At 50.5% G+C, this 25,571-nt stretch overlaps 10 protein-coding genes across 10 annotated transcripts; 4 read left to right on the top strand and 6 right to left on the bottom strand.

Moving 5' to 3' along the window:
- Positions 1–302: 302 nt before the first annotated feature.
- On the bottom strand, positions 303–1,507 carry CDV56_103461 (uncharacterized protein; the record flags this gene model as incomplete). Its single annotated transcript, XM_026757080.1, has 2 exons — positions 303–1,422; positions 1,479–1,507. 2 exons carry the CDS (start codon positions 1,505–1,507, stop codon positions 303–305), a joined length of 1,149 nt encoding a protein of 382 aa, XP_026612011.1.
- Positions 1,508–1,905: 398 nt separating this feature from the next.
- Positions 1,906–2,793, bottom strand: CDV56_103335 (uncharacterized protein; the record flags this gene model as incomplete). Its single annotated transcript, XM_026756954.1, has 3 exons — positions 1,906–2,238; positions 2,301–2,542; positions 2,604–2,793. The coding sequence occupies 3 exons, from the start codon at positions 2,791–2,793 to the stop codon at positions 1,906–1,908; spliced, it is 765 nt and encodes a 254-aa protein (XP_026612010.1).
- A 2,867-nt stretch (positions 2,794–5,660) lies between these two features.
- On the bottom strand, positions 5,661–6,812 carry CDV56_102863 (uncharacterized protein; the record flags this gene model as incomplete). The annotated part of the gene is made up of 1 exon (XM_026756482.1): positions 5,661–6,812. The coding sequence occupies one exon, from the start codon at positions 6,810–6,812 to the stop codon at positions 5,661–5,663; it is 1,152 nt and encodes a 383-aa protein (XP_026612009.1).
- A 408-nt stretch (positions 6,813–7,220) lies between these two features.
- Positions 7,221–8,015, top strand: GET1 (guided entry of tail-anchored proteins factor 1; the record flags this gene model as incomplete). The annotated part of the gene is made up of 3 exons (XM_026756326.1): positions 7,221–7,307; positions 7,408–7,594; positions 7,687–8,015. 3 exons carry the CDS (start codon positions 7,221–7,223, stop codon positions 8,013–8,015), a joined length of 603 nt encoding a protein of 200 aa, XP_026612008.1.
- A 1,126-nt stretch (positions 8,016–9,141) lies between these two features.
- CDV56_102368 (RNA-binding protein) lies at positions 9,142–10,716 on the bottom strand (the record flags this gene model as incomplete). Its single annotated transcript, XM_026755987.1, has 3 exons — positions 9,142–9,889; positions 9,959–10,619; positions 10,683–10,716. The coding sequence occupies 3 exons, from the start codon at positions 10,714–10,716 to the stop codon at positions 9,142–9,144; spliced, it is 1,443 nt and encodes a 480-aa protein (XP_026612007.1).
- Positions 10,717–10,930: 214 nt separating this feature from the next.
- CDV56_102253 (uncharacterized protein) lies at positions 10,931–11,626 on the top strand (the record flags this gene model as incomplete). Its single annotated transcript, XM_026755872.1, has 4 exons — positions 10,931–11,032; positions 11,084–11,296; positions 11,352–11,463; positions 11,520–11,626. The coding sequence occupies 4 exons, from the start codon at positions 10,931–10,933 to the stop codon at positions 11,624–11,626; spliced, it is 534 nt and encodes a 177-aa protein (XP_026612006.1).
- Positions 11,627–12,501: 875 nt separating this feature from the next.
- CDV56_102060 (uncharacterized protein) lies at positions 12,502–12,975 on the bottom strand (the record flags this gene model as incomplete). Its single annotated transcript, XM_026755679.1, has 2 exons — positions 12,502–12,771; positions 12,841–12,975. The coding sequence occupies 2 exons, from the start codon at positions 12,973–12,975 to the stop codon at positions 12,502–12,504; spliced, it is 405 nt and encodes a 134-aa protein (XP_026612005.1).
- A 1,637-nt stretch (positions 12,976–14,612) lies between these two features.
- On the bottom strand, positions 14,613–16,052 carry CDV56_101643 (putative sterol carrier protein; the record flags this gene model as incomplete). Its single annotated transcript, XM_026755262.1, has 2 exons — positions 14,613–15,495; positions 15,559–16,052. 2 exons carry the CDS (start codon positions 16,050–16,052, stop codon positions 14,613–14,615), a joined length of 1,377 nt encoding a protein of 458 aa, XP_026612004.1.
- A 4,476-nt stretch (positions 16,053–20,528) lies between these two features.
- On the top strand, positions 20,529–21,796 carry CDV56_100787 (putative mitochondrial carrier protein; the record flags this gene model as incomplete). Its single annotated transcript, XM_026754406.1, has 6 exons — positions 20,529–20,642; positions 20,708–20,742; positions 20,804–20,877; positions 20,936–21,154; positions 21,202–21,539; positions 21,590–21,796. 6 exons carry the CDS (start codon positions 20,529–20,531, stop codon positions 21,794–21,796), a joined length of 987 nt encoding a protein of 328 aa, XP_026612003.1.
- Positions 21,797–22,155: 359 nt separating this feature from the next.
- On the top strand, positions 22,156–24,903 carry CDV56_100219 (putative pH signal transduction protein PalA; the record flags this gene model as incomplete). Its single annotated transcript, XM_026753838.1, has 6 exons — positions 22,156–22,163; positions 22,216–22,453; positions 22,508–22,562; positions 22,612–23,506; positions 23,554–24,531; positions 24,579–24,903. The coding sequence occupies 6 exons, from the start codon at positions 22,156–22,158 to the stop codon at positions 24,901–24,903; spliced, it is 2,499 nt and encodes an 832-aa protein (XP_026612002.1).
- Positions 24,904–25,571: the final 668 nt, after the last annotated feature.

Here is a 25,571-nt window from a genome sequence, read left to right as displayed (position 1 = left end):
CTGTCCCGCATCTCTCGCTTTCTCCCCAATCGCAGCAGCTGAATACTTCACACCTTCTATCCAGAGGTTGTCCCGCATCGACTACTTTCCACAGCTAATGTAGGCTTGCTGGTCGTCTGATCATCGAGTTCCTTATGCGATCGGATCGTCCCAGATATACGTATTGAACGAATCAGAGTAACGAACAATTCCGTCAGAGTACCTATGTAGATACTTGTATGGTGTACCAATGCACCTGAACAAGGCGATGAGCATGAATTTCACCTTTGACGCACCAACTACTTCTAGTGTAGTGTAGTTGATTACCTCTCGGGCGAATCAACCTCATCCAAGCCTGCCGTGACGCCATTGACATATTCAGCCGCACTGACACCAAGCTTGGCCAAATCTACTCCTCCCTGTCCCGCCATCGCCCGGGACATGGCTCGCACCACTTCCTCTTCCTCCCAGATACTGCTCGGAGCTATTGAAGCATCGCCATCCGTGTTACCGGAGCTCATCGCGACAACAGTCCGCCAATACGCGTCATCCCGGTCTTTCAAGACCTTATCTCTAACCACGGCATTCCGCGCCACGCTCACTGCGTGCAACTTCGAGCTAGCCCCAGCCAATGACGTTAGCGAAGTCGAGACCAGCTGGTCGACTTGGTCGGCCTGCGAGGGAGGCGCGAAAAAGAATCGGTTTGTGGCGGTCACATAGATTAACAGGGCACAGATCCCGTCAAAGATCGCAAACACCAGCGGACGGAGCAGGGTGATCTGGTGGTACAAGCTCGAAGGCGGGGCCATACCCGCCCGTACAGCAGCCGAGGCCGACTGGACGGGGTCGTATGTCGAGACAATGTAGATGTCGATGGCGGCCAAAGCCAACCCGGCGATGGTGAACTTGTTGCGCCAGCTGGCGGCTTCCCGGCCGGCGAAGGGTGCCGAGGTCACCAAGCCCACGAGGACCATATGGAAGAGATGAGGGACTAATGTGTTGAAAGGGAGATAGTATAGAAGATATGTTTTGAGGTTGTCGAGCGAGCAATACTCGCAGGATGTCAATGCATCGGGTCCGTAGCGCAGGTACACCCGGCGCGCCACCACCGAGGTAAACTTGGATCGCAGCAAATTGTCTGTCTCGCTCAAGGTACTGTCTGGCCGAAACCGTGCCAGCCTGCTGAAAATGACATCGGTCGGGGTGTTGATGCGCGATCGTGTCAGTGTAAATATACTTGGAGAAGGCGCATGAGGGTTGAACGGGAGGCTGAGGAGAAAACAGAGCAAAATGGCGAAGAAGAGGACATTGAGAGCACGGCGGGTAGCCTGAGGGAGGGGACGAGGCGTGGGACGTGATGCTATAGCAACTCGGAAACTGCGGTAGAAGTTGATGGCGCGAGGAATGATGACGGGGGCGAAGAAGATCAATAACGACTTGATGCTGTGAAGTGGTCAGGCCATAAGAAAATTGACGTCAGTTGAAATACAGAAACTTACGTCGCGAACGATATCTCGACTTCAACCATCTTGCCCGTCAATTTATTCAACCACCTGGCTGCCACATGTCCTGGAGATGGATGATGATGACAGCTAAGCGGACGAGTCTGATGGTCCCTTTTCAGTATCCCGTATCGCGGATCTTATCGCTGGTGCCAAGAGGCGCTTAACGCTGACCAATCAAAGGTCATTTGTATGGTTCTTTCGACGAAGCACAGAATCATAGGTATTGGTCAGCTGAATTTGATAATTAAAATTTCTACGGAAATACAACATAGACAGTCTTTGAATAAAATCATGGGTGTGCAGCCAGTAATGCCAAGCTCTTGGAGGAAAGAATTTTGCCAGTCAGTTAACGCCCTCGCTAATATACCTTGGGACAACAACCCGTTGAAACGCCGGCTCTCACCACAAAAATGGTCAAGGGCTAGACCTGCGAAGAATACATTGCCGGATGATGAGTCAGATCTGGAATGGTCACGCCCGATGAGTCTCGCGAGTATTTGGACGACGCGGCATCGTTCAAGTTCATTGGCGGGGATATCTTCAAAGGAAAGCGAGTCATGCTCCGCATGGAGGCTTGCCTCCTCACAGGTGAATGCGAAGGAGTATACGTTGGGAGCGAGTCCTCTCGCTTCATACCGAGTCTGAACGATCGCTGGGAGCTCGCTCGCGTGACGACTTTCTGAGGCGCCACCGCCCCATAGACTCGTACATGACGTGCGGTGACCCCAGCAGCGCGGTCTGCGAAAACGAAGCTCTAAGGTAATTGACAAAGTTAGTATTCGCTTCCTAGGTCTTGAGAAGATAAGGTTCCCTTACCGACGCCAGGTTGATGACACTCATGACCATGGCCAGAATACCTGCAGATACAACAATCCTCCAAAATGCAAGGCCAAGTGATTCCTGACTCGTGGCTGGCGTATTCAGATCACCCAAGACCCCCATTCCAAGTATAAGCATCGCCACAGCCAGTGTGACGAAGCCGGAATCTTGGCCTAGCAGAGGCCAATTGCGGTCGAAGTAGCCGCGGAAGAAGGGTAATTCTGAGAGTATAAGAAAGACTGTCGTGCGTCAGTATTGTTGTCAAGTCCATGATCTATCGTAGTCAAAGGGACCACTTACTGCTGATTCCTGCAGCCATGACATGAGAGACTGCTTGGAAGAAGAAAAAGCTGCTCAAAAGAGAGATCTTCACTATCATCACAATGCTTGCAGCGATGATGTCCAGGAAGACGATAATATTGAGTACTCGTATGGCGTTCAAGATCACAAATCCTGGTCCAGCCAAGGACTCTTTCAATGAAGCCATCATGATCAAAGTATGTATTATCGCAAGCGAAAGCACTCAGTTCAGCACGACAAGACGCCACTACCAAAAGATCATGCAAGAATATCGAGGACTCGGGTCGAGTTAAGATGCTTTTCAAACGATGCTACGCGAGACAGTAGATGAAAATGGAGAAATGAAAGTAGAGGCACAAGAACTGACCAGCAGGACTGTGTTGAATCAAAGACTGAAGGAGAAAGAAGGAGAGAAAGAGCACACCGGCGAGGTCTACTCGAGTGTTAAAGAAAGAGCAAGATAGTAAACAATGAAGCGACAAAAGATAAGAGCCCTATTGAACCAGCATCATTCAGGTTCCTTCCTTTGGGCTCTAGCGCCAGACAATCCTGGTTCGTTTAAGAATAGGTAGTGAGGCCTGAGTGAATGTAAGAAGACAAAGGCTGTCGACAATGGACAGCATTCTGAATCTGAAACACAATTTGACGGGCATTGGGATCAAGCCATCTATTCATGCCATGAACAATGGGAATGTCTCCAGAAATGACATAGATAAATAAAAACTGATCCAAAAATAATTTCGTTAGTCGAGTTGCGGCTTCTCCTTACAACCAACGCTGCACAGCGCCGTCCGAGGGGTACGATCCATCATACTGACCCTGGAGCTCAGGACTGAAATTAGTCTTGAATTGATGTGCTGATCAGCTATTGTTCCCAAGCCTGAATTTTCTCAGGCGTCAAACTCGGTCACAAGCCCTCGTTGCGAAGACAAAGCGAGTAGTTATCGCTGCGAGATTGTCAACCAGCCTGAAACTGCCGTCTCATTCGCTTGCCTTGCTACATCTGACGATTGGGCGTCGTTCAACCTTCTTTTTTGCTTCAAGCAGATGTTTGAATAGACTTCACTGGGCTCCAATAGATCTTCTCCCGGTCCTCGGATCGGAAACGAGGTACTTGGTCTCATATCAGGCGCTTACTCTTGTAACGGGTCCGCAGAGACTTGGTCAACGTCGAAATTCAGCGCCCTATAGGCCCGCAGACCTGGCGAGAATAGGCGCCTGTGAAGGTCATAAGGTTTCACTCCAAGCGATGCTAAGTTCTTCATTGAGATTTCGGGAAGATACTATCTTGCAAGGCTGAGATCAGAGCTAACGAGCGAAGTTAGGATTTACTTCCCTACACAATAGATGTCATCGGCCTCGGTAGAGTGGACACAGGACACATCTACAATACTAAGACCACACTGCACTCCGGTTATTGCATCTGCTTCCTGCTCGAATAGAATGATGACCTGACCTGAAGAGGAGCTTCGACCAATTAGCCACCTAGTCCAGCCGCCAGGATCCAAGCGCTTCTATGGCAGTCAAGACGCCACGCGATAAGTGCAACTATCATGGTAAACAAAGCTCATGTCTCCTGAGTGTGACTCTCTTCTTGGGGTTCAAGCTTCTGACACAGGATACGGAAGCAAGTGCACGATCTTCTGGCCGGCTCAGTTGGCATAGGAGTATTGAATGGAGCAAAAAGTGATGCATGGCATGGTCCATCTTAGAAGGGCATGATTTCATATATTAGCTTGAAACATCAACCGCCTGCCCACTTTCTTGAAAATGTTGCTTCAAATCTGTGGTATTGCCATTTCTGTGTTGATGGGTGGATGCTGCACTGGACAAGATGCTTGTCTCGTCACCTTGTGATAGTTCACAGAAGACAATCGCACTAATTGTTTGTTACTACCTTATTCCTGAAGCAATAGATGCAAAAAGTGCCATATTATAGGTCAGATCAATCTGATTCCCCTGGTGTCGTGGTATGGGCGCAAAGTATGGAAAAGCTGGGATTCGGGGCTCGGCGGACTGTAAAAGGAAAGTTATGGATACAGACAGAAACTTCACTTAACGGCCTGGAACTTCACTCTCTTCTTACCTTAACTCCTTACCTAGTTTGGAGCTTGAGATCGCAAAATATTGCTCCCCTCCATTTCTGACTGCAAGGACTGCACAGGACAACTCAGCAGTCAAAATGACTCGCGGAAACCAGAGAGACAGAGATCGTGAGAAGAACCTCAAGGCCAAGGCCAAGCAGGTCAGTTTTCGTCCCCGCAGCCGTCCCACAGGTCTCATGGCAACATGTCCATCTTCAAATTCTCTTTCAATTTAGAACGCAGTTGCTAATCTATCTCTGGTGTCTATAGAAGGGTGCAAATTCCTTGAGTGGCACCGAGTTCCAGCGCGCAAAGGAAAACAACGCTGCGATCATGCGCGCAAAACAGGCAGCGGGTAAGCGCGCCCAGGAGTTTTACGACTGTTGCAATAGAGCTTGAATGTGCTAATTTGTTTCTCCTTTCTCTACAGCGGACGCGAAAAAGGCAGCCGAAGCAGCAGGGAAAAAGAAGTAACGACTCTCATTACGGAATTCGTCAGCAAACTTTCACCTGCAATTCCGATCCTCAGTCGCGCTGCTTTCCCATCGCTATTATCAACCCTTCGGCCGTCATGCTCCGGTTCGGTGCTTAATATCACTTCCGCAACCTCATAGGACTCTCAGATCTTGGCTAGTTGGTCAAGTTTGGTTGCGCGGATTGCTACCCTGGATGAACGAGGTTGCTCTATGATATTTGTGTCAGAAAAACGGAGGTTGCGTATAAGTCCCTCGGGTTGCCGTTCCGTGGGGTTGATCTGGAGGTATTTTGGAGTCATCGGCGCGTTTAGTAGAGCATTTTACAATTAGCGAGGCGTTTCTTTCAGAATATGGCGTTCAGTTTACATTGTAAATTCAAGCGAAGCTGGATCATTTTACTAGGAGGACAAGAGGTCTATGACGACCGGGACCAAACTAATAACTCGTTTGCTACCAGACATGACCAGGCTCCTCGATCGATCGTTACAGTTCTGCTGTTATGCAGCCGTTTCGACGCTCGACCAACATGCCTTTGCCCTGGCCATCCATGTCTTCCACGATTCCTTCGACTCGCTTTTGGCAGTCTGAGCCAACATATCCATTGTGACGAGACGAGTCTGTGTGGTCTCCTCCCGTCCACATAACTGACCCCGAACAGTTTCCACCACATCAAATGTCGTAGTAGCCAGGTGTACAAACGTCCAGAGACTTTCTCCTTCCCAGCGGACGTGCACTCCAAATTCGACAGCCTTGTTGACGATAGCCAGAAGTGTTTCTCTGTGCGAAATACTTTCCAGCAAATAGAGCAGAAACACCCAGCCAGATATATCCGCTGGATGAGCGAGGCACCAATCCAAAGACTTTTCGGTGATGGACGAAGCCAATTGGGCGGAGCTATCCGCCCTCTGCTCAATCTCGTTCAGTGCGTCAGTCAAGGCCACATGAAGCCGGCGCATATAGCTGAAAGCATAGTAATTCTTGGGATGAAGCTCCCCTGCGCGGAGTACAACGGCCAACTCGGCCTGGAACATTTCCTGGAACTTTGCCGCAGGACCAAGCATATCTCGACCGGGGTCTTGTCGCTGCGGAACGACAGTTCGCGGTAGTTGAAATTTCGGGCTTTGCCGCTGAAGTTTGGCCATGCGGTTCAAGAGCCATAAGCGATGTTGCCATAGTGTTGGAGACTTGGTGTGCCGATGTAGCGGAGAACATAGATAGGTCGTCATGAGCGAGCGTTCTGTTTCCAGGGTGTGGATCAGGCTCTCGCGATCAACTTCGTCCGTACTATAAAGATCCTGGCCCTTGATCAAGGCATCAAGTCGCCTCTTCCGCCAATTGCATGCCGTGGTATGTTCACAGTCAAAAAGCAGGATGATCTCAGAGGCGATGGACGCTTCGTCTTGTGTGATTGCATCTGGGCACTTCATTCTCGGAGCATTAAGGTCGGGCATAGAGCCCATATGCTCGAAGAAGATACATCTGGCGGTCACAAAGGCCTGTATCAAATATTTCTTGGTGATGCCTATCGAACACCCATCTTGAAGGAGTGGGCCAACCTGCGGCGGCAGAATCTCGATTTCAAGAATGCGACTGTCTCTGCTTCTGAAAATCTGAGCAAGTTCCTGGTACGCATTTTCTGTGGTAGACATTTGATTGTCCTTATTTATCTGGACCACATTGGCAGTGAGAATCTTAGAAGCTCTGTCTAAGCATCGTGTTGTATGGCAATGGCAATAGGGTCAAGTAAAGAGTCAGGCTATTGATTGTTATCCTTTGTTTTAGTGGCACCGCCGACAGGCGGAACGCACAGATCGAGGCCACCTTGACAACGTCATCTTGATCACGAGCTCTCCTCCATCAGCCTCACAAATGCCATTTTAATATTGTGTTTATCTCCTTCGGTTCTGACTTACTCCTGGATCACGACTTTACGAAACTTGCGCCACCTACTTTCTGCAAGTGGGATCGTGGCTCTTCAAATTCTGGCCTCGATACCCCCTCTCCGAACCTCAGAATAATTCCTACACTTCCAACGGCCATATTGCTTACGAACCAAGATGCTATCACTCATTCTAACGATATTCTTTGTCCACGTCGCCATATATTTGGTGAATACCGTGGGCGCAACCACAATTGATACTCTGGTATGTTCCTGCTTAGTGCTCTCACCGGCAAGGCAACGCTGCCAGTCTGCCACTTCCCCAGACCGAGCGAGCAACCATTCTTAACTGACATGTTCTGCAGCTATGGATTCTATACCTCAAGCTCCCTACATCGACATCGAAGAATGCTCGCGAGCAGAGCCGACTGAAGCGCGAAGTCGTCCAGCTCAAGCGCGACATGAACAACACGAGCTCCCAAGATGAGTTTGCCAAGTGGGCTAAGTTGAGAAGGAAGCATGACAAGATTATGGATGAATATGAGACAATGAGTGCGTGCCCTGCTATTTTACGCTCAAATATTACGCTCTTCACTTCACATTGTCGAGGTTGAAGCCCAGCTGATTGATCGTTTCAAAAACAGACAAGAAACTCACGGCACAGAAAACCTCGTTTGACTGGAGTGTCAAGATCGCTCGCTGGCTCAGCACCAACGGTCTCAAGATGTTTCTCCAGTTCTACTACTCCAAGACTCCCGTCTTTGCGCTTCCGGCAGGCTGGTTTCCCTCCTACGTTGAATGGGTACTGTCATTCCCCCGAGCACCTCGTGGATCGGTTAGCGTGCAAGTTTGGAATAGTGTCTGCGCGACAGCGATTGCCGTCATGGCAGAGATTGTTACCTCTATGTTGCTGCAGATGAGAAGTCGGACCGCAAGCCCTGCTTCGGCAGCAAAGGCTCAAAAGACGCAATGAATAGAATGATGTTCACCATGTTATATACTACGCATACGGAAAATGTAGACTAAGATAAATGCAGGAACTTGATTGTTTCGTTCTATGATGAGCACATAGGAGTGAAAAAGTTCGTCAGATATGAAAACAATCGTTTATCGTCACAACCCCATGCCGTAGCAGGAGTATCAGGGCTTGACTCTATGATTGGTATATCATCATACGAACGCATGTGCATGTAGATGGGCAACAACATAAAAACAAAAATGGAAAAACGAGTCCGGCCCCTTCGACAGGGCTTCTGTGACCATAGATCCAGCCACCGCTTTGCAATAAGCTACAGACTCAAAAGTAAAGAGTGATGAACTCCTCGCCTCAAGAATGAGCCCCATTGAGTTACCCGATCCTCCAAAAGAGAGGATCAGGCAATCGCATGACTATCCAAACACGACGAAAGGCAACCCAATGAAACAACCCCTCTCCGACACCCCGCTATACCACCATTGTTTCCACCGCGAAGGCGTCGGATATAGTCATGGGCGCCGGGAGGGAGTAGGGCAGTCAGCCGCTATCAAATTGCTTCTATGGCGGCGCGTTTCCGCATTGCCTGCCACGAATCCAGAGGATCGGGCAGGGTGTCCGGGGACTTTCTCCCAAAGCTAGGTTCCTCTGGTGGAGGAACGAGAATATCGGGTAGATATTCTGTGTGTGAGCTTTGAATGCGATCCTTTGAGCGAGGAGTTGAGGAAGAAACGAAGTTAGCAGAAAAAAAGTTTCGGTTTTTTATTGCTCGGTTGCCCCGCTGGTAGAGTCTAGTCTATTTGAGGATTAGTGTACCACGTGATGTAGCTCGAAGTCCGCCAATCATCTTCATGTTTTGCGTTTGACATCTCAAAGATGTCCATACCTTTAGAATAACTATGCACTGCACATCAATAACAAATATTACAAGTAGGATACGTTGAGATATATATTTTAAAATCATGGACTTGAGTGTTAAAGTCTTGCGAGATTCTACTTGGGGCTGAGTAGGCTAGAGTGGTCACAGCAACTCTTGTCACAGACATATACATTCAACAATTTATCCCAAACATATAGCAGAACCCTTTTGTGCTAACAAAATACAGAGAACATAGAAAGAATTGACTTACGCCTTCACCTTGGCCTTACCCTTCGCCTTTTCCGCCTTCTTGTCCTTGGCCCCAACCTTGGTAGCTGGCGAAGCGGCAGCTCCATTTACTCCCTTTTTCGCCAACGCCTTTTCACCAGCCTGCTTGGGTGTCTCCTGCTTAGGAGTCGATTGGCTTCCCTTCTTCTCCTTTTTAGACTTCTTAGGCGTCTCGTCCACGGTAGTCTCCTCTTTGGACTCCTGGGCCGATGGTGCCTCGATAGCCTTCACGGGCTCATCGGCAGTCGCATCGGCAGCTTCAATCGCCTTGGTCTGTTCTTGGACAGGAACTTCGTCGACGCTCTTCAGCTGGGGAAGCTCAAACTCGTAACCCAGAGCCTTCAGCTTCTCGGCCTTTGCAAGTCGTCTCTTCTGTTCCCGGTCAATGCGCTCCGACCATTGTTCTCTCGTCTTGCCCTTTTCCAGCCTCTTCTTCTCGATGCGGTTCCACGGGGTGCGTTTGAATCGTCTGTTGGCACCCTTCCAAACCTCCGGGTGCAACTGTTCGGAGGGGACGTATTTGCATTTCAGGATATGACCATACATCAGGTAGTTGTCCATAGTCTCTGCGACAATCTTGGCAACAGTGTTCGAAGCGAACTCCACGAAAGCGTAGTGCTTCGAGCGACCCGTGATGCGGTTACGGGAGAGACGCAGGCGAGTGATATCGCCGAATTGGGAGAAGTAAGCGCGCATCTGATGTTCGTAGAAACCGTGGGGGATACGTCTATGGAAATGAGATGATGAGACATTGTCATGACGGAAGAGCCAAGCAGAGGAGGACTGCGGAACTTACCCAATATAAACCGTTCCGGGCTCTTCAGGCTCACCGTGCTTCTTCTGCTTCTTCAAGATCTTGCGCTTCGCCTTCTTGGAGTCGGGGATCTTCGGAACCGGCTGGTCAGGGTCAAATCCTTCATCTCCAGACTCGTCCTCATCGCCGCTGCTCTCGAAACCCTTGATCAAAGCGGCTGTCTGATCGTCTAGTACACCGTCTTCCTCGTCTTCAGAGCTATCTTCAGAGACCACAGGGACCTCCTCGTTATCCTCATCGTCCGACTTTTCGACCACAGGCTCGGGCTTCTTCGCCTTGGGCTTCGAAGCAGCAGCTCTTGTCTTGGCTTTTGTAGCGGGCGCAGGGGTGCCGTCTTCCTTCTTCGACTTCTTCTTACTGGGCTGCTTCTTCTCCTCAATATCTGCCTTGGGTTCGGTCGCAGCAACTTCCGGCTCGTTCTCGTCGTCGCTGAGGAAATCGGCCGCACGCTTGCGAGGCTTGACCTGTCTTGCCGGCTCGCCATTGAGCTTCAATTTGGAAGCGGACTTTTCCTCCGTAGCGGGGGCATCCTTCTTGTTCTTCTTCAGAATGGACTTGGGGGCTTCTTTGGGAGCTTCGCTGGGCTTGGCCTCGACCTTCTTGGTCTTCTTTGCGGGCGAGTCGGCGGCTACTGTGGTCGCAGCTGTATGGTGTTAGAAAAAATATGACGGCAATAGGATAAAAAATGAACACGGTATGGACCTACCCTTGCGCTTCTTATCCTTCTTGTCGGGAGCCATATTTCTGGTTATTGTGCGGGTTGTATGCTATGTTGAAGCACCGCGATCTGACCCTACCAAAAAAAGGTGCGGGAAACTTTTTTTTGGTCTCCCATTTTTTTCTCCGACGGGTCAACCGCCAAGCGGTGAGTTTGGTCTCCGCAGGCATCACAGAGGAACCAGTAACTGATCATCAACATAAATTCACCTTGAGACCATCACAACGGCTCATAAAATGGGGAAAGCCAGAAATACGAATAGGCCTCTGACACAAGAAGAAATATGGGACGATTCCGCCCTCGTTCAAAGCTGGGATGAAGCGGTCGAAGAGTACAAGGTACGTTTCTTGTATCTTTCACGTGACATGTATCTAACACAGTTGCAACAGTTGTATCACAGCATCCATGCCAAAGGAGAGAACGTCGAAGATGTTCTCAGAGAGGCAGAGGCTGCAGAGCATGCCGAGATGGGTCAGGATGTACAGCAGCCTGATGAAGCTGTCGATGCCATGGAGGATGATGGCGAGGCGTCCGTCACGAACCCCAGCGCTGCGACAGCGTCGGCTACAGCACAACAAAGCTCATCAATGAATGCACCGAATGTGAGTCGTCTCCTTGTTGGTTGAGCAGGCGGATTTGTCTTTTGACTCTTTTCAGGCTGCGGAGGGGCTTCCGACAGCGACTGATCATCAGCCCTCCGAGACGAAACATCCAACTGAGCCTGCTCCTATGGGAGCAGCTGCGATGCCACAAGCTGCTTTAGCACAAGGTAAACTTTCCTGCATAGTCTAAGCGCCGGCGGTAACTAACTTTTGAACATTTTAGTCCAGGACGAAGGGCTGAAGAATCTGATGATGGCCTGGTATTTCGCCGGGTACTACACCGGTCTATATGAAGGGCAACAACGAGCGAGCCAGAACAACAGCTCATGATGTTATCTTTATACTCGAAAAGAATGCCACTCTGAAATATGAACCAGCCAGTCAGTTTAGGGGCCTGCTTTGCGACATGGGAAACAGCTCACAAGAAGAGTCCACGCCCCAGAGCAGAACTGGTTCCACGAGACTACCCAGAATGGTGTGGTAGGATGTACATATATCTCCACATGTGAGTCTACATCTTTGGAAGCAATCAGGTCATACTGGCAGACAGCTTGAGCGGGGATGGAGAAGACAAGAAGGCGTTTATTTGATCATCAGCTTATTGTGCTTTGCACAAACCAAGCACTGTCCATCCGCCGCCATGATCTCCATTATTGTACATATAAGCTCGCCAGGAGCGTTACAACAGAATTTGGCTAGGTGCTATAGTGTTCAGGTTCAAGGCGAAACTCAGGCAGGAAATCGAGACCTTTAATCATCTTCGATCTAGGCGTGATATCGGTGCCCTGTTTCCCTCAATTCGACTCAACACGTGTTTCCAGTCTGTCCCGAGCAAGCTACTGGATATTAAAACATCGGTGCAGTGCACCCAAAGACAGAAGTTTACAGCCTGTTCTACCATCGTAACATGCCGCAGGTCCGTGATATATCCCAAATGAATCAAACTCGAAGTGGAGGTAGAAAGGAATTTCATAATCATTTGAGATATCTAATTAATCTACCAGTCAAAGGGCCAATCTTGTTTCCCACCGCACCACAAAACATCCAGCACAATCTCGCTTCACAGTAGAACAGAAAGGCGGGGGCTGCACTCGACAGTCCCGATAAATAATCCCCTCCCCGAGAAATCAGAAAACTATAGTCAACAATGTTCAACCGACCATGGGCGAGCTACACGCCCTCACTTCGTCTTCGACGCGCATGGTTCACCGAGTTGGCAGGAGGCTGCCCAGACCCGCACCACCTCCCAAAACACCTCCCAAAATTGGAATGTGCGAGAGCATGTTGTCCGAGCTGGTCGACTTCTTCGGAGCAGCGGCACCAGAGCTGCTGGCAGCGGCCGGCGTCTGCACTGTGGTGCGAGTGCCTGAAGGGATGGGCTGGGGCGTGGTGGTTCCCTCATTCATGTTGGCCCCATGAGCAGCCGAGGTCTTATCAGCGGTGTCCTTCTGCTTCTGATCCAGATTGTCAAAGGCCTGATCGAGATAGTGTGTGAGCCTGGTTTGAACTTGCAGAGAGAAAGGGTCAGCGGCAGAAATACGCACCTTGAGAGCATCGAAAGCGGCCGCAACGGCATCAGAGGGGTTCAAGTCGCCGTCGTCACGCTTGGCGGGCAAGGCGGAGGCCATGAGGGCCAGGAAGAAGCAGAGAGCAAGGAAGGACAAGCTGAAACGGGCCATTTTGGATGAGGTGAAGATGGGGTATTGCGATTATCGTAAATGTGATACTGAAAGGAAAGGATATATTGAAGGAGAGGACAGCCGTCGACCAACAACAAGAGTGTTATCTGGCTTGCAATTGCAGTGCTTCCCACGAGACAGTCAAGGAGGAGAACTCAACAGATGACCATCAGCGAGGTCGAGGCCATGCTTTATAGACAACATTCTCGTCCTGGGAGGTGGAAGGGGGATCGGAATGTCAACTGGGAGAGCCCCTGCTCCCCTTATCGAATACCGCGTCTCTACGAGAATACTTAAGGAAGGAATGTCTCCAACCTCGTTTTCCGAATGTAAAAGCATCTTCTCCTGACGAAGGTTTGCGTATGCAAGTTCCGCGGGTCAGCTACGTGCCTTGGTACCAAGCAAGGGAGGAATATCAAGCTCACTCCTGCAACTTTGAAGGGCACGGCATTGGCCCTTGAGGGTTTCAAAACCGATTTACATTCTGACCCAAAGAGACAGGGAAAGAATGTAGATCATCGTCTACCCTTGGAAGCGCCACTTTACGTAGTTGGCTTGATGAGGAGAGTCCACCCTTTGAGTCAAGATACTTGAAAAAGCTTAATGATATTTGAAACAGAGATGGCGACAGCGTTGATGAAGTACGATGGATGGGTGGTAGAGCATCAATGAGAGGTAGATTCGATTTATTCAAGGTTCAGAATTTGTGACAACTAAGCGACCACAACACATTCCACCATCGATGTTACTGCTAGTTGATACCTGTCGATGATCATGCAGTCATGCGAATAGTACTACTGGAATGTACCTCCCTTCTTTTGACACGTACCGCTCCATGTAACTTAGAGCGGACGCAACACGAGGGAGGTCTTAAGCAACAAGATGTTGACTCATTCTCGGCACGATTTTGACCTCGAATATCATGGAAGAGATGACGGACGAGACTTCGAAAATGCCTGATGATCAAGTGTAGAGAAGCGAGAAAGTTGTGGCATACGGTGAGTCAATACCACAGTGACCTGTACGTTAGTTCGCGAGGGAGCATTGAGCATTGATCGACGGAGGGTGTCCAGGAGATGATCATCTTCATCTCGTTTGGATATCCATTCCGCAAGATCAGCGATTGCAATTGAAACAAAAAGAAAAGTAGTAAGTAATTCAAACTATCCGTCCAAGAAGATAGCGAAGTGGACTCCCTTCAAGGGATGTATGCTCAAAAGCGAACCCAACCACCTCGTGCATGTATGGCAGGTGTTGGGATTAGAACGAGCACGCGATGATCGCTCTCGGTCTCAAATCTCAAATTTGCAGACGGAACGGATAAGCTTTGATGGACAAAACAATCCATCAACAAGGGTATGTTGGAGACCTGGTAAAGAAAGAAGAGACGAAGGGAGATGAAGGAGAAATGCAAAATTTATTCCGTGGGGGGAGATTCTAGAATTAGGTAAGCACTGTTGGCTTGTGCGGTCAAACTTCCAGCCGACGCCGAAGCAGACCTGAAGTAGTGTATGAATTCATAAACAATGGCTTTCATGTTTCATAAATTATGAAATAATGGATATATCGCAGTCTTTAGAACCTCATTAAATGACAAGCGTCATGTTTATCGTTTCTGACTAAAAACGTCCTTTGACTTAGAAACGAGCGAGCACTCTCTCCTGAGTGTCGCCCAGGGCCCACTCGTCGCTGTGCTTCTTGCTCAGGACCGACTTAACTTGCTCGATTGTGAAGCCCTTTGCCTCGACGGCTGGATTGTATCCAAGTCCAGTGATTCTGCCGACAACGTCTGAAGGAACTGAGGCCGCAACCTTGCCGTCCGCACGCTTGTACACAGTTACGACCACGGCACCCCCCAAGCCGAGGTTGTGCTGTAGTGCCGCATCGGTTCCCTCGACCAGTCGGTTGTTGGCCCAGCCACGCAGGTGCCAGACCAGCTCAGCACACTGCGCGAGACCGGTAGCACCCAAGGGATGGCCCTTGGAGATGAGACCGCCCGAGGGATTGATGACCATCTTGCCTCCATAGGTGATATCCCCTTTGCGGACCATTTCATGCGCCTTGCCGGGCTCACAGAGCTCGAGTGCGTCGATCGTGATCATCTCATTGGCAGAGAAGCAGTCGTGCAGTTCGCAGACCTTGATGTCCTTAACGTTGACGCCAGCCTCAGCAGCGGCCGCCCGACAGGCGTAGCGGCTCATCCCAAAGCCCATCAGATCGATCGAGCTTCTATTGTAGAGAGTGGGTGTGTCCGTTGCAAGTTGCTGACCTGCGATCAGGATCGCCTGTTCTTTGAGGTGAGGACGAGCATCCAGGAATGCCTGGGAGACGATCACAGCGGCAGCACCTCCGTCCGAGGTTGGGCAGCACTGCAGCTTGGTCAGGGGCTCGTGGATCATAGGCGCCTTGAGAATCTGCTCGAGCGTGTATTCATCCTGGAACTGCGAGTAGGGGTTGCGCTTGGAGTGTTCATGGTTGATACGAGCGATTTCCGCAAAGTCTTCGTTCTTGGCTCCATACCTGGAGGAAGTCAGTACGGGAGGGTGAATGATGCAGCATAGAGTATGGTTTGGTCCAACATACTTCTCCATGTACTCCCGACCAGCATTGCCGAACATCTGTGCAGCACCGGGGGCGTTGGTGATTCCTCTCGTCTCAGCCATCATCATACCGAAGAGACCAGTCGGATTGGCCCGGTCGTTGTAGACCGACTGCAAGCTTCCAGGGCTCATCTTCTCGAAACCAATAACCAGAACACAGTCCGCCGCACCGTGGGAGACCATGGTGCGAGCCATGGCCAGACCGGTTGAGCCGGTTGAGCAGTTGTTGTTGACATTGTAGATGGGAATGTTGGTCAGACCGAACTGGTAGAAGACACGCTGACCGCACGTGCTATCACCGTAGACGTAGCATGCAACGCCTTGGTCGACATCATCGTAATTGATATGAGCGTCCAACATAGCCTTGACACCAGCCTCAAATCCGAGTTCATGGTAGTCGACCTTGCCACGAGGCTTGATAAACTTGGTCATGCCCACACCTAGGACATAGGCGGGCGCTACTTGCTTCTTTCCCATGTTGATTCGTTGGACGTCGAGGCCGAGGGGTAGGTAAATGTTGTACTGTTGGGTGGTAAAAGGTTGAAGATTTTGAGCACCAAATCAAGCGGAGATATTACTGTCATAGATATATATGATTTGCAGTCGGCGAGCGCGTGGAGAGCTCCTTTAATGCGGAGAACTGTTGTTTGAATGCATCTCCATTGGATTGCGGGGGAGAAAGCCGCTGCCGCGACCGAGGTCCCGAGGATATTTGGCCGATTATGCAGCCACCAGAGCGCATAAAGGCGAATCTATACGTGGTAGTCGTATGGTTCATTCATATGATTGTCCCTGCATGGCCGGAATTATTTGCTTTACCCTACCAACGGTGAACTTGGCTCGCAAATACAAAGTGTATCCATATACTCCGTACCACAGGGTGATTTCTCTGCGTGGAGCCATAGCGCCAAATGTTCTCGAGAGCTTGTTTAATCCTCCACTCTCGGTCTTAATGTCAGATTCAAGAATCCCATCACCAATAGATACAACTCCAGGGGAGTTATCCGGCGGGGAGATATGGACATGAACGCCACATGACCGATTGCATTCAATGCTGCAAACTAGGTTGATGGCTCTGAACATATGACGAACTTCGTCGCGCCAGACGCTGACAGCGGCATTACTATGTAATCATACAACCTAGGCAAGGTAGGCCTTGGGCAAATGGTTTGTGCACAATGAGACCAAAAAACTTCAAGGGTCTCCAACGCCGGCCACTTGTCTCTTGTGGTCGCAGTGATAGCAGTAGTCTGCTGTCCTTGTCTCTTTAACCTGAGGTCAACGCGGGTGCTGTGACGCCAAGGGGAATCTCTCGAATACAACAAAATTAGTAGAGTCCAAGATCTCTGCCGAAAGGAAGTTTTATCGTGAAGACTAAGATGGCCATGTCCCACGCCTGCAGGGTGATGAGCGGCTTAGCGGCAGAAGTACAACAGGTAATGGGATGCACTTACCGTAGGGATGAGGTTGTGTTGTCCGGCAGTCAAGTATAAGCCAGTCTGTGATTGCTCGTCACTGAAGATATAGAAATCTAATACCACTAGGCTAAAAAGGTGTCCGGACGATGTACTCCTTAGTCTAGGAAATTACATGTCCATAATCGTATATTTTAACAGAAGACATCAGAACTGTCCCATATTTTGGCGTGTCAAAGACCCCAAGCCTGGGAGCATTGTGCGGCATTCGTAGCATGCATGTTTGTTTGCGCTCCTAGAGGGGTTGTTAGTTCTGATAGGGCTGGTCGGTCAAGGATATCACTCACTGAGGCCAGAGCTCATTGACCTTTAGGAAGGCTGTCTGCCTGAGATTCATCCTCTGGTGATTCAACATCAACCAGAGACCAGAAGTACAAAGGTCAAGAACTCTGATGGGATCATTTTAGACCCGGAGGACATGCTTTCGAGGGTATGGATGGTCTTTCCCTTCAGGTCAGCACCTTAGACACATAGTCAAGGTTTCAGTAGATTGTGCCATGGTTAATATCTTTAAGATTTGAATATCTCTGTGGAGATTTATGTGATTGTGTACAGCGAGGCGTCAATTTTCGGCTGTGATCCTTGTCAAGCTGGGAGTCCCGAATGAGTACCAGGTCACCATTCCGGAATTTCGACCGGTGCGTTGCCGATTGTTGGGACTCTTTAACTTCATTGATGCCATTAGCTATCGCCGTTCCTTCGATGGTAAGTTCTCTGGTTTCCCCTCGAGTTAGGCAATGTAGATGTACGAGGTGTCGTGGCATTGGTTCTGATATTGGTGACGAGTCGCAGGGTGTGTCTGAAGCTTGTAGCTTTGTAGAGGTGTAGGATAGATGCAAAAATGCAAAGGTATTTGGAAGAGAGAAGGAGAGCAAGATAGAGAAGGTTTTATACCCATGATATAGAGCATAATGGCGACGTCTTAGTGATTTATAGCTCTAATGATTTAGACATCTCCTTTTTATATTAGATGTCTCTAGTATAATTCATTGATACTGAAGTGTCTTAACTATGGGTGAATGACTCTACAAAGGGTCTGCTGATTTCACTGCCTTTATCTGTAGTGAATGATACATTCTTAGGTTTGGGTTAAGCAAGCAGTTCTTAGATAGTTGCATGGACAAGAGAGATACTCCACCTGAGTAGGACTAGATGTGAGGATTGCACTTTCACTTAAACCTATGATTATTAGCATCTCATCATGCATTCATTGAGACTTATCAAAATCATTATTGTCTCATTATTTGTTCCTCAAGACCCATCAAATCATGGTTTATCCCTTGCATAAGATTCATTGCAGTCATCATGCAGCCTCTCCCTTCTTTGCATACCAAAATACATAAAAACAAGCCAGCGCAAGCAAACAGGAGCTGACAAAAGAAAGCAGTAAACAAATAAAGCAATAAGCTGGGAAAATGATTCATGGAGCGAATCAGTATTAAAGACTGGTGGGGATAGTATCAATAGAGATTCTGCTCTTGTCCACTCCTATGATCGAAGGCCTAGGTAGATATATATACTTGTACTCAAACACATGCAGAAAGGAATGTTAAATCTCCGGCTCTAAGATTAAGACGCCAGGCATGATTCAAGTCTCACAGATCATACAGCTGAAAGCACATAAAAACCTTCAACTCATGCATATAGACATCATTGCTGATTCCTGAGCCGGCACCTACCAAGATAGTCAACACCTGCTTTAGCAAGTTATGGATGTGTTTGAGATAGACTATTCCAAGTTCCAAGTTCCCAACTTCATCCTGACCAATGGCACCTTTGCTGAATGGATTGATCGTCATTGAACTTTGTCTGAAATAGTTCCATCAGGGCAACTTCCCAACCTATTGTATGGGCTGTACCTTACTACTCCGTACTCTAACTATTATGGCCTGCAGGGTGAAGGTGGGCATCGGATTTTACCTGACCGAATAAGATTCATGGATCATTAGATGATCTTCCCCATAGGAGCAACCACTACTGAGTTCAAGGGACGTCTTGAGGAAGCCGAGTCAATGCCATCATTGATTCCATGTGTGCTTGATCGATCGATCCCACTGGTAGGTAGGTAAGGTAGTACGGAGTACTTATCCATTGGGAAATTCTGCTCGTGCTCCGGTGAACACTCCTCTTCTGTACCTAGAATGACCTTATGCACTCTCAACCTCACAGCAGACATCAGCAATGGCCTGAGACTGTGATCTGATCACTGCTGGATGTGTCTATCCAATAACAGCATCATTGGATCCATGCCTGAGGATGAGCACACCCTTTTTTCGATGTATGAGCCAATCGAAATGGCCGCTAGAGAGGGCGGGGTAAACGCGACCAGCACCGGACTGGCTTGGTCCGAAGCAGCATCTCCCTTGCCACGACCGCCACATCTACAGTTCTGCACGATAATTGGTTCGTCTGTTAGTCAACTGTGGACAACACTTGCCTTAGGTAGTTAGTTCTTCATAGATAGTAGTTCAGCAGCAATTATGCCCATAGCTCAAGCTTAACGGCTGGTAAGCTGTAGAACAGCGTCTCGAGCAAGATCAGGACTGAATTGAGCTGCAAGCGACCCTGTACCTGGCCACGATCCCCTTCTTCATGACATGCGACTCCTCCAGACGGGCGCACTGGATGCTTCACGACGACGTCACTGAGCCAGAGCGCCTAAGCCGTTTCGAGCAGTCAGTGATCCACCACCGCAGGACGGCCCACATGCCTGCCCGAATTCTGAGGTTTAGCTGTTTGAACTAGACTAGTCACTGGTGGGAGTAATTAACTCGGTTCACGACTGGACGAGTCGTTCTCTGTGTGTCTGTTTGCCCGTGTAGCAATCTCTCCTCTTCATACTCGGTCAAGTGGTGACCATTCTACTGGTATTTCCACTGTAGAGGGGACATCGACCTGGCACGAGGTAAGTGCTTGACTATGGTCCGCCCCATGCGAGGTTCGGGATCTTCTTACTTGCTCGCAAAAGAGGAGAGATGTCGAAGGAGGTTTGCTGATTGAAACTCTGTCACTGTCTAGGTTGAGTGCGATCGAATTGCCCGCTACCTTTGTTACGGGAATTAGCTGAAGTTGCTGGGTTGCGGCGGTGGTTTGCTCGTGGATCAACATTGTCGCCAAAGCTCTGCCAGATCGCGGTCCTCCATTACCGGCCATCCTACCCTCTGGTTCCCCTCAAAGACGAAAGAGGACCATATATATACAAGGGCTGTTTCAGTCCGCTTCATGGACAATTGTGGGACGCTGAACGGTCTGCTCGCACCCTGAGAGACCGCTTTGCGTTCCATAGGGTTCCCCAGCCTGCTGCTCACGATATTGAATGTTTGCGCGTCACACCCTGGCTTCTGGCGACTAAGCAATCAATCCTAGCAGAACTCCTCTATTTTCTGCCCCAGATGGGCAGCTTTCGGGGATGACTCTGGACAAACACTCTGAACATGCGCCCTTTGCTTCTTCACCTCCACAACCTTCCACTATCATAATGCCAGCGGACAACACCTGGATTATGGATGATGCCACACGCAACAAACTCCTGAAGAACTACAAAACCCAGGTGGCGTCGGCGACTTCGACGATCTGCGCGACTCTCGCTGTGGTAGGTTTGGATTGTCCACTGTCGACCTGGTTAGGATGGATGCTGATATGCCTGGTTGTCTAAAGACTCCTCTTGAGAATATCAAAACTCGTATGCAGACGTATGTTACCCTTCCGGGAAAGTTACTGCGAAAAGGGAGTTGGCAGGACTGACTGGAACAGACACAACTTTCAAAATGTCTTTCAATGTGTTCGCTACCTCTGGCGTACCGAGGGACCCCGTGGCTACGTTGCTGGTAGGTTGACATTGCTCTTGCCTTCTACCCAACCCATGATCTAATACGTCAAATGCAGGAGCTCTGCCTCCTCTGGCAAGCGTCACCGCCGTCCGTGTCGTGAATTTTTCCACGTACAATGCAGCCAAACACCGCATTTCTGAGTTTGTCGAGAGAATTACCGGCGAGTCTCCTCTGGCAACCTACAACACGCCTGGCAGCAGTCCCACTGTGTCCACTCTGTTGACCTTTACTACCGCCGGCTTCATTGCCGGCCTCATCACCTCCCCGCTTGCATGTAAGTTTCGTGATTGAATTCAACCGCTACAATGGCTGATTCGGTAGGCCCCTTCGAGCTGGCCAAGAATGTTGTGCAGACATCAGTCTTGGTCTCCAATCGTGCTCAGGCATCTCCCGATGCGGTCCGGGATCCATCTCTGCGCAGCAAACCACGCCTCGGTACCATCGAGGCGATCAGGCAGATTGTTCGCCGTTATGGGTTTCGCGGCTTGTACACCGGCTTCCATCTCCATGCGATGCGCGATACAATCGGATCCGGCCTGTATTTCAGTGTCTACGAAACTGTCAAGCAGGTCGCGGCAAGGGAACTCGGTCCGGACAAATCTCCTTTCGGAGGTCCGATGATTGCCGGTGCCATTTGTAGCACGGTGCCCTGGTTCTGCGTAAGGCACAGGTTATTGTCGTGAGACGCTCAATTGCTAACGTTTCCCAGACCTATCCACTTGATACTCGCAAGACCCGTGCCCAGAGCGTGCTGCTTGGCAAGTCCAAGGAGGTGGGCGAGGCATCAGCGGCCGTCTCCAAGTCGAGTATGTACAAGGGTCTATCGATCATTCTTATTCGTACGGGAGTCAACAATATGATTCTCCTGAGTATGTTTGAATACATTAAGATGCGGATCAACCAGCTGGAGGGCTAGCGGAAATTGCATTGTTGATTTTTCTTGCAACCGGCGAAGCTGGTCTTTGGGACACTGGGATATGCATTGTATTTCTTGCATGGTTTGGGCTTATGTTTCGAGTACATAATACATGAGCTAGAAGCTCGTAGCAAATACCAGAATGAATGAATTGATGATAGCAATCAATGAATTCTAATAATGGACGATTCTTATCGATGTACTCCGTACGATGTACAGAGTAGGATGCCTCAGGCAGCAAGGACGTCATCCGTTGCCAGGCCAGGCAGGCGGGGTTGGGCGTCTCTCGCTGTCAACAAAAAGTTCCTTGCCGACGGCCTCTTTTGCCTGCGATGCTTCCCCATGTCTCAACCACCACAATGACATCGTACGTGCTGCTGAAACCTTTTCAATGATGCGTTTACTGATGTTTTGCCTAGCAATATCCTTCAGGTTCCATTTCGGCGCTCCCATGCCGTGTCCTTATCCGATGCAATCACTCGATACATTTCGTCCAAATATGACCAGCGACCGGATATGTTCGCAGATGATCTCTTGATCATCGACCGTTTGCGAAATGAGGCTATCAATGTTCAGGAGCCCCATGTCAGTGGGATCAGTCGACTGGTCACGTATGCGGCGCAACTGAAATGGCTGGGTGGGAAGTTTCCGGTTGATGTGAGTGTACTGGAACGATCTCTGTGCGTACGACAAGCTGACTGGGTGTGACAGGTGGGGGTGGAATTTCCATGGTATCCTGCCTTTGGATTCAATATGACAAGACCTAGTATGTGATTACAGTCGTATACCGGGGATGAGCGCTGACAGTCGTCAAGTTTCACAGAATAACCTTCGCTTCGAATTGGCCAACATCCTGTTCAACCTGGCCGCGCTATACTCCCAGCTAGCCTTTTCACTCAACCGGACGACTTCAGACGGACTCAAGCAGGCATGCAATTACTTTTGCCAGTCTGCTGGGGTTCTCCTGCACCTGCGAACCGATATCCTGCCCGACCTGCGAACGTCCCCGCCCGAGGATATGGATGAAATGACCCTGCAGAGTCTGGAGCAACTTCTTCTGGCCCAGGCCCAGGAGTGCTTCTGGCAAAAGGCCGTCAAGGACGGACTGAAGGATGCCTCGATCGCCCGGCTGGCGGCCAAGGTTTCTGACTTGTACGCCGAGGCCGGCGACCACGCGGTCAAGTCCAACGCGATCAGTCCTGAGTGGATCCACCACATGACGGCCAAGCACCATCACTTTGCGGCCGCGGCGCAATACCGGCAGTCGCTGGACTGCCTGGAGAAGCGAAAGTACGGTGAAGAAGTGGCGCGGCTGCGGGACAGTGAGGCGTGCGTCAACGAGGCGCTCAAGGAGTCTCGCTGGATAAACCGGGCCGTGCTGGGGGATCTCAATGGGCTGAAGAGCCGTGTGTCGGAAGACCTCAAGCGGGCGACCAAGGACAATGATATCATCTATCTCAACCCTGTGCCGCCCAAGTCGGAGCTCAAGCTCATCGACCGGGCGTGTATGGTTGCGGCCAAGGCGCCGTCTCAGGTGACGGATGCGATATCCATGCTGGGGGAGAAGGGGCCTTTGGGGCAGCCGCTGTTTGCTAGATTGGTGCCGTATGCCGTTCATATTGCGGCCAGTATTTACTCGGACCGTCGCGATCGGCTGGTCAACGAGACGATCATTGGGGAGTTGGAGACTATGACGGACAAACTACGGGAGTACGTTCTATTGGCAACTTGTAGTGATATATGCTGACTTTATTTAGTTTGCTATCGTCGCTGAACTTGCCCGGATCTTTGCAAGCGCTTGAAAAGCCGCTTGGACTGCCTCCAGCGCTGGTAGCTCACGCCGAGGAGATGCGACAGCAGGACGGTTTGCACCGGCTGCGGAGGTCGCTTGAAGATACCGCCAAGGTCAAGGCCAACGACAAGGCGGTCTACAATGAGGGCGTAGAGCTCCTGGCGGCCGAGAAGGCGGAGGATGATGCTTCACGGCGGAAATACGGGACTGATCGATGGAACCGGGAGACGTCCGAGGCGGCGGCGCCGAAACTGTACACCACGTCCAGCGAGATCAGCGGGTATTTTACGTCCGCGCAAAGCAGCGACAATCTGGTGGAGCAGAAACTAAGGGACTCGGAGGCGGTCTTTCGGGTGCTCACAGGCACCAATCGCGATCTGGAGATGTACGTGCCCAGCAGCAGGCGCGCTGCGATCCCGCCGGAGGTGGAGCGGGAGTTGATCCGGCTGCGGGGATGCTTGAGCGAAGTGAGTCGGTTAGAGAGCCGAAGGAAGCGGCGAGCGCAGGCGTTGAAGGAGAAGGCTCGGGGGGACGATATCAGCCAGGCGCTTTTGAAGGAGACAGCGCGGTTGGAGCGGGAGTTTCCCATGCAGCCGATCCAGGCAAGCCAATTCGAGGATCTGTTCGAGGAGGAGCTTCATCTGTATGACACGGACCTGGAGATGGTTGCGCAGGAGCAGCATGATCAGGACCAGATTGCGGCGCAGGTACGCGAAGCCAACCGGGCATTCACGCGGGCACACAAGGGGGATGCGTCGACCAAGGAGCGAGAGAAGGCGCTGCAGGAGCTGGAGAATGGGTATCTGAAGTACAAGGAGATCATCTCGAACATTGAAGTGGGACGGAAGTTCTACAACGATCTGGCCAAGATTGTGGGGAGGTTCCGGGACGACTGCAAGGCGTTTGTGCATCAGCGCCGCATGGAGGCGAGTCAACTAGAGAGGTATATCCCCCCGTCGATCGTTCTTGGGGCGGTACTGATTGTTTTAGTGATATTGCAAGTGTTGCAGCGATGGCTTCGCTGAATATCTCGCAACCTCACCTCCGCCAGCAGCCGCCGCAGCCGCAGCCCCCGCAGCCACAAGCACAACTATCGTCAGCTCCAGCACCCATTCTACCGCCCGTCCAGGTGCAACCGTCACGGCCACCTGCAGAACCGCTGACGGCGCCGCAACCGACTCGAGCGCCGGTGGCACCGCCCGCGGTACCGACGCCTGGCATGTGGTCGCCGGAGATGGGGATCCGGTTCGGGGGAGCCAACAACCGAGGACAGCCGGGGGCATGGGATCGTAGCGATGGAATCCGATTCGGGTGATAATATGGTAAAGGACAAGATGTATATACAAGAATATAGAGAGGTAGCATGCGTTAACGACTTAAGTTACCCTTCGCATCACGGCCGCAGCCTCGGCGGCCAATTCCCTGGTCTTGATGTCTAGATCTTCGGTAAGACTCAGAAACTGGAACCGATCAATCCACATCTGCCAGCGGCTTTTGGAAACAGTCGCCTGCCCCTCCTGCCCCTGATCCTGACCGTGGTCTTGAACAGCAACAGACGAGCGCGGCGACAGGGATAATCCCACGGGTACTTCCTCCGCCTCATGCCTCCGCTCCCACAGTTCCTCCCCCATGACCAACGCCCAGATGGCCGCACACGAAACAAACACCGCCCTTTTCTCCCCTGCACTCGCCTGGTGGTGGTGGTGAGGATGGTGGTGGTGATGATCCTCCCCCCTCTCCAGCGCAATTCTTAATATATGAATCCCCACATCCTCCAACCCCACGATCCCCTCCTTGGTAATAAACGCCAAGAAGGCGTGGAGATTCTCCCATTGCTCTTTGCTCGTCCCGGTCCCGGTCCCAGTCCCAGTCGCAGTCTCATTTTCATTTTCGTTTTCGGATGAGTCGGCATTCTCGTCCTCGTCCTCATCCTCGTACTCGGATAGAATGTCGGCGATGGCGGCTGCCAGCTGCGATTGTGAC

Source organism: Aspergillus thermomutatus (assembly GCF_002237265.1).
Source record: "Aspergillus thermomutatus strain HMR AF 39 chromosome Unknown NODE_193, whole genome shotgun sequence".
Lineage (NCBI taxonomy): Eukaryota > Fungi > Ascomycota > Eurotiomycetes > Eurotiales > Aspergillaceae > Aspergillus > Aspergillus thermomutatus.
This window is presented reverse-complemented; position numbering and strand designations above follow the sequence as displayed.